General features: G+C 36.2%; 1 protein-coding gene across 5 annotated transcripts in view; it reads right to left on the bottom strand.

Moving 5' to 3' along the window:
• Positions 1–747: 747 nt before the first annotated feature.
• The window catches only part of LOC123759372 (very long chain fatty acid elongase 7), a 139,752-nt gene continuing 127,362 nt past the window's right edge, over positions 748–13,137 (bottom strand). For 3 of the 5 annotated variants that reach the window (XM_045744338.2, XM_045744336.2, XM_045744340.2), the window contains 6 exons: positions 13,056–13,136; positions 8,023–8,079; positions 6,583–6,688; positions 5,184–5,356; positions 3,975–4,103; positions 748–3,692 (listed from right to left, as the gene is read on the bottom strand). In XM_045744338.2, coding sequence (XP_045600294.2) covers positions 3,336–3,692; positions 3,975–4,103; positions 5,184–5,356; positions 6,583–6,688; positions 8,023–8,079; positions 13,056–13,136 — 903 coding nt within the window. In that variant the 3' untranslated portion in view covers positions 748–3,335. The remainder of the gene's footprint in view (positions 3,693–3,974; positions 4,104–5,183; positions 5,357–6,582; positions 6,689–8,022; positions 8,080–13,055; position 13,137) is intronic. The other 2 variants (XM_045744339.2, XM_045744337.2) reach the window with 1 other exon arrangement.

Consider the following 13,137-nt stretch of genomic DNA (forward strand, 5'->3'; position numbering starts at 1 on the left):
ACGTCAGAAACTGGATCTATATATGAAAACTCTTTCAGGACAAAATTTAAAGTAAAACTAAAGATATTTGTAGTTGTATAAAAGTTGCATTTTTCATCGGTCGTAGAGCCGGAAATCCGCAATATTCATCTCAGAACAATGCTTATTTCACGCAGAATCGTTAATAAACGTAAGATTTTTATACGTCTCAAGAAAGATAGAAACAATCTTACTTTAATCTAGTTTTACTTTAAATTTTGTCCTGAAAGAGTTTTCATATATAGATCTAGTTTCTGCCGTTCTTCTGACATAAAAAGACCTTTGGTTTAATAAATTAAGATATTTTCAACAATATTACTAGGGCGTTCACCGATTCCAACATGGGCGACCCTTTTGGAAACATGGAAACGCAACACTTGGGTTGACCCGATTGACAGACTGGTTATATTCCAACAGGGTCTGAGACACCTTCATTTGATAATTACTGTTCCTAGTATGCATATGTTTATGAACCAAATATTATTAATTCTGATTACACCAGTGATCAAACTAGCCACAATTGCAGAGTTTTTAAAAGTAGTAGTAATGCTATGAACATTACAGTGACAATAGTTCAAAGTTATGGGCATTTTGAGCCTAATTGCTCTTTCCAGTGCTGAAATTTAAGATTATGCTGGATATACTTAATAAAACTTAACTTTTTTTGTAACTACTCCATTTGCTTTTGGAGTATACTGGCATTCATTAAGGGGGATGAATAAAACCATGTTTACAAAACATGAACATGTTTGACATACAAATTATTTTGCAAAACATTCACTTACCACTTTAATAACACTTATGCATGTCAATCACTTTATGATAATACAGAACAGTATAAAGTTAAACTAAAACATCAACTTGCACATCTTGATCTGCTCTGATCAGGCCTTAACTAATATGATACGAGAACAACTTTAGCGTCTTTGCACCGTGATCTATCTGACAATTTAATAACAAAAGATAGAAAAAGCACTAGCATGCAAAGAAACTAGAGGTGTAACAAATTTGCCATCACAAGAATACTCCAAATCTGCAACTCAACAGTTAATTTAATATAGTACATTAAGTATGAGAAACTAATTAGTCACTACAAATGCATGACCTTTCTGAAGAATTTAACAACTATTTTAAAATGGTAATTAATTAATTACTCGTATCCAGTATTATTTAAAGAGGATAAATTAATGAGCACTTTATAAAATTAGAAAATAAAAATCACAGGGCATTCCACAAATTCTCTCACACTTATTACAAGGATTCTTTGAAATGTTTTTATGATGCACGAACAACTGTCGGGTATTAAAAACATGTTGGGAGAGAACCAATGTTACCGTTGGGAAAACAAGTTCAGCATGTTTTTTGTTTTGATTTTTTTTATCTAAAATTTCAGTCATTAAAATTACTGTCACACCAAGTTTTACCTACACTTTGATAATACAACAGACATTACAATAAATATTAAGAATGGCATTTGTCCATACAGTATACCAGTACATATATGTATGACGTATATAGAATTTTGTGCAGGGAAATATAAAACATTCCTGACTGATTTTGGCTTGTTCTCTTATGAAACTTTTCCTCAATACATTGGTTTTTTTTCTGAAAATGCAGAACCAGCATTAAAAAAATATATAAAAAAATATTTATAAATGGATATAATTAAGCTTTGAGAGTTTAAATGCCAAATTAGTGTGCAACACTACTTTAATTTTTTGCAAAATGCAACAACACACAACTACACTTGTCTAGACTTAAAGGAATGAAGATGAAAAAACTGCTTATACATAGTCTTCAAATTTATTCCAAACTGTCATTCCTTTACCAACAAACTTTTAATAAATTTCTGCAACTGATCTAAGGCACAATTTACAATGTGTTTATTATGTTTCCAAGACCACATTCCACAATTCATCATTGTCAATTTCTGTAACAGAAGACACACAATTATTAGAAGAATGTGATTGGTCATACAGTATTAGCAAATTTTACATTAGTTTTATTCCATTATTTCGATTAACTGAAGTATTATTTAGTTTGTTTCCACAGCATATTTAAAATACATTTATTTTGAAAATAACAAATTGTAGCTTATTTCCAATGCTAAGCTAAACACCAAATAACATACTGAAGCTGAAAGGACTCCATACAGTACTTATCTCACGACTGAAAAATAGTTATCAATCGTGTGTATCACATTACACGAAGACCTAGTCCATAATTCGAACAAGAACATTTATAGGAAATATTACTATTTTCTGAATTTCCCCCGAATAAAATTTAGACGGTGAAAACATTTGTAGAATGTCATGAAACACACTCCTGGGACTATGAAAAAAAGGCACCACAGACCATGAATGGCTTAGCATGATGAAGTGTTGCATATTAATCCCATCAAATATCCTCAATTAATGCAGCCATTCCACTCTTGCTTACACTGTCATGAACAATAGCTGCAGTGAGTACACCTGTATTATGTTCTTCCCCCATGTACCATAATGTGCGTCTTACAAAGCCTTCAGCTGTTAAGCTAACAATAAGCAACTGCCTGTTATCTTTCTATAACATGAGCAAGACTGGCAATGATCAATATAGAATTTATAGCAGTTAAAGATCAGAAACAATGCAAATAACCAACTAATTTTAATTAATAGTTCTATAATATTTCCATACATACTATGCCACAAATTACTTGTAAAAAAGATCCATCTGTAAATTTACATCATAAACCAACAATTCCTGTCAGCATTTAACAGTTACAGTTGAAAAATGTCAGAGCTTTCTTTCTAATTATATATCAACTAAATTTACACAGTAGATTTAGTACTCAATTACATATCCAACCATTTCTATTATAATTCCAATACAGATATTGAAGACAATTTTATTTAAATATAATTCTGACAAACTACTAGGGACCATCAATTTTCTCTCAGCACTGTACTCCCAAAAATCACTAAAATATTGTACTGTAAAGCTTGAACGTTCTATGGTATCTTCGAACTTGTGTTACTGTCAATAATGTTATTGCCACGAGCATCCTTAAAGAGATAAAATATTACCTGAAAACTTGAACAAGTCAACCTCATGGTACAAGACCCAAGATTATAGTCATTAATCAGGAATAATGATTATGCCTGCTCTATCTTACGCGCGCACTGCTGTAGATGACAGCTCAATCACCGACACCAAACTGTCACATCCACGATGCTCTACATTAACACACTGGGGATTGAAAGCTCTTATAAATGGGTGAGACACAGATGCTGGTGAGGGACTGACTTGAAGTGTGAGGTAGCAGGGGTAAAGAGGGCTCAGTCCATCGCTGCGTCTACGTTCATACACATTAGTCGTCGAGCTCTGGTGGAAAATGATGGTGAAGCAGGTGCTTGGGGAACGTAACCATTATTTTCTTCTGAATGAACTCCATTGGCGTGGCCATTGGCATGGCCATTGGCATGGCCGTTAGCATGTCCATTGGCGTGGCCATTGGCATGTCCATTGGCATGTCCATTGGCGTGGCCGTTGGCATGTCCATTGGCGTGGCCATTGGCGTGGCCATTGGCATGGCCGTTGGCATGGCCATTTAAGAGTTTAGTGGTACCATTTGAGATGTTTCCATTGGCATAGCCATTGTACGATGAGAATCTTGAGAACCCATTGGCGTATTCCTAAAATTATGAAATTAAAATTTTTTTACAAGACATTATATTTGTAAATGAATAAAAAGTTTGTTTAAATACATCCCTATAACTACAGTAATTATTTTCAATAAAAATAAGGAACAAAACTTTTGACAATAAAAACTAAAGACAAAAGACAAAATAAGCAAGTAATGGATTTATATTTCTATGAAAAGTAAAGTACCATGTCATTATTACCATTCATGTTATTAACACAGCTGTCAAATAAAGAACTGGTTCCTTGTGTAAAAAAAAATGATATTTGCTCACCTTAGCCTTTGCTGCTCCCTTAAAGTAGGCTTTGACATAGAAATTTGAGAAAAGGAAGAAGAACATCACAGCATGTCCACCAATCCACCACATGAAGGCACGAGGATATTTACACTCTGTGAAGCAAAGCTGCAATTTTGAAAGAAAAATTAAATTACATTATTACTATTACTGTAACGAATTCAATTTATACATAGTACATTTATACAGTATCACTACCAAATTTCCAACTTATGTGAGGTGGAAGGACATCAGCCCCCAAGTTGGGATATGATGACCCTATAGCCAACAAGTGGTACAATCGGCCTCAACTCCCTCTGCAATACAGTGCAGGTATAAGAATGATTGGGCTAGGAACGTTTCCGAATGAGAAAACTTTAAACACACATGGCATGCATTGATAGGGTAATATTAAATGCTGTACAAGGTTTCTGTATAGGAAGTAGTGCACATGTTTCCTACTGTTGGAAACAGGAAGCCTCTCTGAATTATCAAGGTCCTCGTCAATGACCGACTACTCCCAGGATGCAATTCACAAGTTACCTAACTCCCTGATTACCTATCCGAGTTTTCACTCCCTGATATATATTAATATTAGTGTGATTTCTGTGCAATACAGTACTACAATATTGTCCCTTATTCTGTACGATGCATTTGTGGTAGTAGTTTGGAAGTTTCGAGGCTTCATTTCCTATTAACCCTCCAGTTGTCTGTAAAATTGCACCGACTTTCTGGAGGCTTTTTCTGGTGAGGTGGCAGACTGTCACTGCTCTCTGCACTTGCTATATAGTCTCTCTAGCTTGGTGTCTTTTGAAAATTACTTGTTTGCTCTCTACACCTCTTTAAGGGGGGGGCCAGGATCTGGTTCTGGTCCCCAGTAGGCCAAACAGAACTATCCACAAATGATGTGGCCTTCTAGTATGAAGTAATTTCAGGAAGATAGCTTTAGGCTGCCACAAGGGGCTCTCTCCAGAAATGATAGTCACGTATAGCTTTCATATGGCCAAGACAACAATATCACAGCTTTGAGAAATTCAACCACTTGAAAAATGGTACAAAAAGAGGTTTTACTACTCAAAGTATACTGTAGTTCATAAAAAAAACTAGTAAAGATGATTTTCTTTAATATACATTATAGCAATTTGTGACAAACACTTTACTGTGCTTTTTATTAAATTTAAACTTAATATATAAAATCCAGTTACTAACCTGGAAAGCATGACTGAAGATCATAATGAACTGAACCATCTGGAAGTTGGTCAAGTACTTCTTCCACCAGATGTAACGTCGGTAGCGGGGACCCATAGCAGCCAGCATGTAGTATGCATACATGACAATGTGTACAAAACTGTTGATCAAGCCAAAGAATGTACTATGGCCACCTGTGAGAGAGTATTTTGTTAACATTTTGGATAAAAATCTTCGACAATTATTCACTGGCATATGTTAGGTGTTAAGTTTGATTCTATAAGATAATACAATTCTCTAGAAATGACATTAATTTTCCACAATGAAGTTAAAATTCATGATATACAACATGGGAGACACCTAAAAGTGGGAAAATATTTAATCCAATATTTTCAATTTCAATAGGCATATTATAATTTACTTTGCACTTTTAAAATGTTATTTTTGACATCATATACAATACTATAAACACAGCTCCTCTGACACCTTTAGGGCTAATAAATTCTGCAAAATCAATAAAAAGAGGACAGAAGTAAGATTAAGGAAACCATTTTTGATGTTCAAAGTTCATTGAAGACAAGGATTAGATAAGCAAGAATGGCATTGCACGTGGTACGAACTGTCACAGGAGAACGAGAGCAGCAGGGGGAGATCGGGCGGTCTTGAACACAGGAGGTGGGCTGTCCTCACAATATGACCCAAGTCAAGCAGTTTCATTGCCTAATTTTTAAGCAATGTTGTGGACACAAGCTAAACAGCAGTGCTGTTAGCTCATGCTGCATGCCCTAGCCCTGGTTACCTTCATACCCAGGAACCTTGTCCTTTGATAACCTCAAAATAACCAAGATTTGTTGAAGGGACGACAACGTCATTGTCGTCCCTTCACTGTTTTCTTGTTTCCTTGTCTGTTTCCTTGCTCTAGAATTTGTCGATTTTAAAATATTTATTTAAATTTAACCCTTTAAAGGATTTAACCCTTTTAAATTTTGTTAATTTCTATCACGATTTTGTATGTAGTGATCATCTCCTTTTCCTTCTATCTACTATCTTTGGCATACTGTATTTGACACCTGGAGTCTTTCCTCACACCTTTCGTTTTTAGCTCTAAGCCATTTAGTAGCATGTCTGCACATTTTTTATTTTGTTAGTGTTTCTTTTAGACATGGACACTATACAACTGATGTACATTCCATTTTCAGTCTCACAAATGTTGTGAATATTTTTTTAACATTTCTCCATCCTTGTATTTAAAAAAAAGACATTTTGAAGTTTGCAGGTATAGTGTAGATGCCTCTCAGGATGCCAAGGGATGTGAGCCAGAATTACATTTAGATCAGTTTGTGTGTGTTACTTAAATTTATCTTAATCTAGTGGAAAAAGTAATGCACATTCTGTAAGGCCTACCACACAAACAATTTACCTGGAGTAAATTTGACGCCAAACCACACACTCATGGGCATACAGCCATGATGGATAACATGAAGAGTTGACACATGCTCAAATTTCTTATGCAGCACAAAGAAAAACTGAAATACAGAAACAATGAGTTAATTTTATACATTTTCAAGAGAATACTGTAAAACTTAATTCTTTACATGAAAAATAACTTTGCATCCTTACTGAAATTACAAAAAAAGCAATGAAAGTAATGAAACGTCAATTGTGGTGAGCTCCCCTGTGGCTTCTCGAAGCTACTATGCTGATATAGCGTCAAACTACTAGGTGCCATCAGTTGCAGAGTTTTATTTGGTCTACCAGGGACCATGAGCCAGAACCTGGCTCCCTCTTGAAGTGCAGAGAGCGGCAGTATGCACTTGTGATCAAATTTCTATAAATTTATTCATGTCCATCGCCACCAAGGAAGGAACCCAGAGTGTGATTGAAGCACAACAGGCCACTGCTGAATATAAACGAGACTGCAGCCTCAAGAACCATAAAAAAAACTCCCTAACAATGTAAGCAATCAAAAATTGCTGAAACTAGCGTGAGCTCATTCGCCTCACCTCCCCCTCATTTGAGGGAGGAGGCAGACTGCTGAGGCAGGCAGGGAGGCAGCCCAGATCAGGTGGCTGTTGAAGCTAGCTTCAGGGAGCCAATGGGGCTCCCCACAGAAATGACAGGTGACTAGTTATGCTATAAAATGATGATACTCTTCAAGATGCTAGTGCTCTCTAGAGTGGAATACTGTTGCACAATAGCAGCCACTTTCAAAGCAGGAGAAATTTCTGACCTGGAATGTGTGAAGGGCAGGATGTGCAGAATACCCGTGTTTTAAAATGCAGAGGTACAATAGGTACTCAAAGAGAACTCAACATCAGAGGCCCGAGACACTTCAACACGCTTTCACCACACATAAGGGGTATAACTGGCCGACCCCTCACAGTGTTCGAGAGAACTCTCTGAACACCTTCAAAGGATATCTGATCAACCAGGCAGTGATTCATACATCAGGCCGCAAGCACCCACATCCAATAGCCTGGTTGACCAGTCCAGCAATGAGGAGGCCTGGTCGAGGACCAGGCCACAGGTATGTTGAGTCCCGAAATCCTCACAAGGAAACCGCAAGGTAACCTCTCCCTGCGCCTCTCTAGAGGAAGCCAAGTTCTGGTTCATGGTCCGTGGTAGGCCAAATAGAATTGAGACTGATGGCACCTTGTAGTTTGGCACTATCAGCATAGTAGCTTCATAGAGCCACTGGGGCTTTCTCCCAGAAAGTATAGAAAGTTTAGAAACAAGACCAAGAAATTTATTATATATTGCAACTACATTTTAATGGCTAAAAACCTTTCACAGAATTTCAACGGAGAAGAAATAAAGTGCAAAAAACATAGGTAGTATTAATCAATGCTGGAGAACTTACAGTGTCAAAGAACTCTGTGAACTTGGAGAAGTAGTACCACCATGATGCGTGAGTCATCTAAAGTGAGAAGACGTGTCAATAAAAGTATATAATTAAATTTACATTGAAAATTTATTATTTAATTTAGTTACTTTAGAAAAGTACAAATATATGGAAGACTAATAATTTAACCATTTACTCTGGTAAAGTGTTCTATACAGTTAAGAATGCTATACAAATTATATGGATATATTATGCTACTGCTGATATATCTTATTACTAAAATCCTGTTACAAGCTCATAACATTTACTCTAATTACTTCATACTTTTCACACTTGTTTGAAATTCAACAACTTTAGGAACTAAAAAAAAAAAAAAAAAGTATATTGGTATACAAAAATATACATTTGTAAAAAAATGTACTGGTATACTGTAATAGTATTGTTCAGATAAATATGAACAGACTTACCTTAATTACTGGGCCATGGTACTGTCAAGTCATTACTATGAAGTCTATGCTGCCCTATCATAAATATTGAGCCAAACAATGTACAGTAACTAAAAGCAGACTACAAATAATTGTACACAATTCTTGGTACAATTAGTCAAACTGGCATATCCATCAACCAATATTAAAGTTGGGCTGTGTAGTGTACACAATATAATTACTCTAGTATCCTCTAATATGTAACTATAGTGTAATAAATACAGAACCACATTACCTTCATGTGACCGCCTCATAAAACCGTGTTAGCTGGGTGTAATCATGCTATAAAAGCCAGTGTGAAGACAATACTAAGTGAGACACGAGGACAGTGAAGCAAGGAGGGTACTAAATGGTTTGTGTTGCTACATTAGAACATGTTAAATCTAACATTGGTACCGTCGTCACGTCACGTCAAAGACTGTCCCCCCTCTCTCAACCAGTTTAAGAAGAAAAACCAAACACCCCCTAATAAACTCCATGTAACCTACCTTACCCCCCTAAATGTCAACTCATGTCTTGCTATTTTCAAACAATGTTGCTTATTGACCAACTTGATAAACTGCTGATATCTGCCATGTATAAACTTGAAGAAAATTGTAGTCTTCTGTTTACTGTATTTAGTTAAAATTCCTTCTGCTGTTCTGTTTAAATTTCTGCTGTTCCATCCTCATGTAATCAGTATAATCCTTTTCTCTTTTTTGTTCCTCCCTTTTTCAATACTGTACAATTTATGCTTTAATCTCAACTAGTTTAAAGTTTTAGTCTAAGTTTTTTCCAAATCTTGCCCGAAACGCTGTACGTATTTGTGGCTTTAGGCATAGTATATACTAGCTCTTTTTAGAAATCTAACATTCTGTTTGTAACTCCATTTGTATGTATGTACTTTTACCTGAATAAACATTTATTATTTATTTATTTATATAAAAGCCTAAAATAATTACCAAGGAGAAGTTTTGCAATTCAGTATTCTTAAAAACTATCAGTATTTACATTTCCTGAATTTATTTCCAAGAGATCCCTCCCTTCCCAACAACCAACCGAGTGTACCACAACACCAAGAAAAATCCTTCATGAAATAATTTGACGTTCAAACTTGTGATCATTCATCTTCAGAAAATGGTCTATTAATATATATTTTTATTTGTCTGGTAACGTAAACTGTTAGAACAAATGCAAACAAATATTAGCGAAAGCCGGGGCTAGGGTTGCAATTTCAAAAAATTCTCTGTCCTTGCTTCATAGTCTTCCTAGTCTATCGTTTTTAACCACTTAACTGCGCCGCATTATAATATGATACCCCCATGGTGCGCTAGAAAAAAATGCTTTCCAACAAATTATTTTCTCCTCGTATATTGTTAAAATGGAGCCGAGAAGGCGAGCTTCTCGAGTTTGTTCACCTTACTGACAACCATGCTCAACAGTAATAACATGTATATGGTAAAATCAGGCAATACACCATCCATGCTTATGTTTAGTCTTGCTGTTTTGACAAAATAACTAACAACATTTGGCAAAAGCATTCAGAGCCCCAACATTGCCTCATGCTGCTTCAGAAAGACTGGCGTTCAACGATGCCATGTTGCTACACAATAAGAGTGCTTACCACCTTTGGGAAGCTGTACAAAAAGCCAATGTGAACACTATGTAACACACACAGCCAAAGGTACACAAGATGGTACATATACAGTATAATGAAGTGTAGTATGGCCCTGTGTTACATGAACTGCTTCACTATCACACCCTCCAGAACTACCGAATGCTACGTATTTGAGCATAAACACTTAAATATTTAGTGAGCAAGTGGACATAAGTAAAATATGTCTTGTGGTGTAGTGGTTAAGACGCTCGCCTAGCGTTTCGCGAGCGCTTTATCTTGGGTTCGTATCCTGACCAGAGAGGATTTACTGGGTGCAAATCCTTAAGTGTAGCCTTTGTTTAATTTAACAGTAAAAATGGGTACTTGGTTGTTAAACAATTTTTTACGGGGTTGTATTCCAGGGAACATAGGATTAAGGACTTGCCCGAAATGCTACGAATACTAGTAGCTGTACAAGAACATAAGAACTTTTGTATATATATATAAATAAATAAAATAAATTATTATTTGTTATGAAATTTACTGTAAAACAAGATATATTGGTGTGCATGTTAAGCATCACATAATTGTGAGTAGCGATGTTCCGCACGTTTTATTATACGAGTATGTACATCAAGTGACAACAGTGAACAATGTATAGAAAAATGTTTGAACAAAATGTAAAATATGATGTAAACAAATAAGATATCTATTCAGAGCATCTCCCGGTATTTGAGCAGCCCGCACAACCTCCCTGGGACGCTTGCTGCTTGAGCAAGCACATCGTGCTGACATCATAGGCACCTGTCAGCCCTGCTACAGCCATGGTAAGTGAATTTGAATTTATTTATTTGTCCCGTGATGAGGGAAACATTTTAATATTTAAGATTTTTTTTCCTACACAAGGGTTTACTAATTAAATTAACTTAATGTGCATGGAAGAATCCTTTGCACAGCCAAATGGTACATTTAATATTCTACTGCTAGTACTGTACTACTATGTTTTAGGTAATAGTGTAACAAATGGAATTTTTTCTAAATATTCGCAAAGTTAGACTAATTGTGAAATTCGTAACTACCCAAGTGTAGTTACAGGATGAGAGCTATGCTCATGGTGTCCCATTTCCCCAGCACTGTCATACCTGTATAACGTTTTGAAACTGCTGACAGTTTTGGCCTCCACAACCTTCTCACTAAACTTTTTCCAACCATCTACCACTGTTTACAAGTGAATTTTCTTGCATTTCTTTGGCAGCTTTGTCTAGTTGGTTTAAATCTATGGCCTCTTGTTCTTGAAGTTCCAGGTCTCGGGAATTCTTCCTTATCGATTTTATTGATTCCCATTTCTATTTAGTATGTAGTGATCATATCTCCTCTTTCTTCTATCTTCTAGTTTTGGCATATTTAATGCCTCTAACCTCTCCTTGTAGCTCTTGTCCTTCAGTTCTGGGAGCCATATAGTTGCTAGTTACATGTCTTTGCACCTTTTCCAGTTTGTTGATGTGCTTTGGACACTGGACTGAGACAAATTTTGAAAATTCAATAAAACTTGTCTGATGTGTACAGTCCCTCCATGATAACCTTCTATGGCAGGATGTGCAGAATACCCCCCGTTGAAGAGCAGAGGTGCAACAGGTACTCAGAGAGAACTATCAACATCAGAGGCCCGAGACTGTTCAACACGCTTCCACTACACATAAGGGGCATAACTGGCCGACCCCTCACAGTGTTCAAGAGAGAACTGGATAAACATCTCCAAAGGATACCTGATCAACCAGGCTGTGACTCATACGTCAGGCTGCGAGCAGCCGCGTCCAACAGCCTGGTTGACCAGTCCAGCAACGAGGAGGCCTGGTCGACGACCGGGCCACGGGGTCGCTGAGCCCCGGAATCACCAAGATAACCTCAAGGCAAGGTAGCCCATTTTATTAAAAAAAAAATTAAGCTTATGATAAGTTGGTTTGAGTTTTAAGAGAAAATACAATTTTTTTGTATTTAACACGAGGATTTTTAAACCTTTTGATTTAAATCTTTAGTTAAATCAAACAATCCTGATTACTAACAAAATATATATATACAACATATACAGTATATATATATATATATTTTATGCTTCATAATTATCATTAGAACATACATCCAGGAAAAGTCTGAACGTTTTACTAAACACCACACTAATATAGACAAAGAGGTCTTACAACAAAATTAAAAACTTAATGAATGCCATTATTGAGAGTTTTCCTACGAGTGTTAGAATACCTGACAGCAGTGTCACGATAATGTGCCTGAAAAGTAAGTAAATACCCAACCCATAGATCTGAAAATAAATGAAATTAAAAAGCTTCAGTCTATAATGGACCAGTGTAACAGCTGTTAAATTGTCCAGGAAAAACCAAAACATTGTCATTTCCTTTATTTTCAGGCGTGTGGTTTGGGCGCTTAATTACCTATAAAGTTTAATTGTGCTACAGTATAATGACCATTGCTTAAACCTCAAAATTTGTATTAGACAATGCTTTGAACAACACAGTAGCAATGAATAATACATAGTGTTCACCGACTGGTTGATCAATGAAGTTTAACCCTTAAACGGCGCAAATGCCACTACCACAAGAGGTGGCACGGGCCTGAGTTGCCCGTAGGTGGTATAGATGTTTGGAGTGAATGTGATATTTGGTTGTGTACCATCTTGAAATGTCTCTAGGCCTGTTCCAGTGTTTGCCTTTAATTCATTATATTATAAAAGTTGTCCATAAATTGTCTATCAATATCATATACAGTATATTTAATTTTTACATAATATCCTACCCATTTAGGTGGTAAACTATATAGCTTGACCAGAGTTACAAGCAATGATAATACTTTACACACATAATGTGCGCATTAAACAATCATTTTTGTTAGCCATATTAAAAACTCTGCCTATACATCACCTTTCCTAGCTTTATGGGGAAAAGGGAGGACAGCAATCAAGATTACCAGAACCTTACCCTGATGGCCATGGGATTTTGGGAGTAGTCGACTGGCTGGCAACGGTAGGAGTACCCACGGAACCATCCGCCCATGCCAAAC

Source organism: Procambarus clarkii, chromosome 32 (genome assembly GCF_040958095.1).
Source record: "Procambarus clarkii isolate CNS0578487 chromosome 32, FALCON_Pclarkii_2.0, whole genome shotgun sequence".
NCBI lineage: Eukaryota > Metazoa > Arthropoda > Malacostraca > Decapoda > Cambaridae > Procambarus > Procambarus clarkii.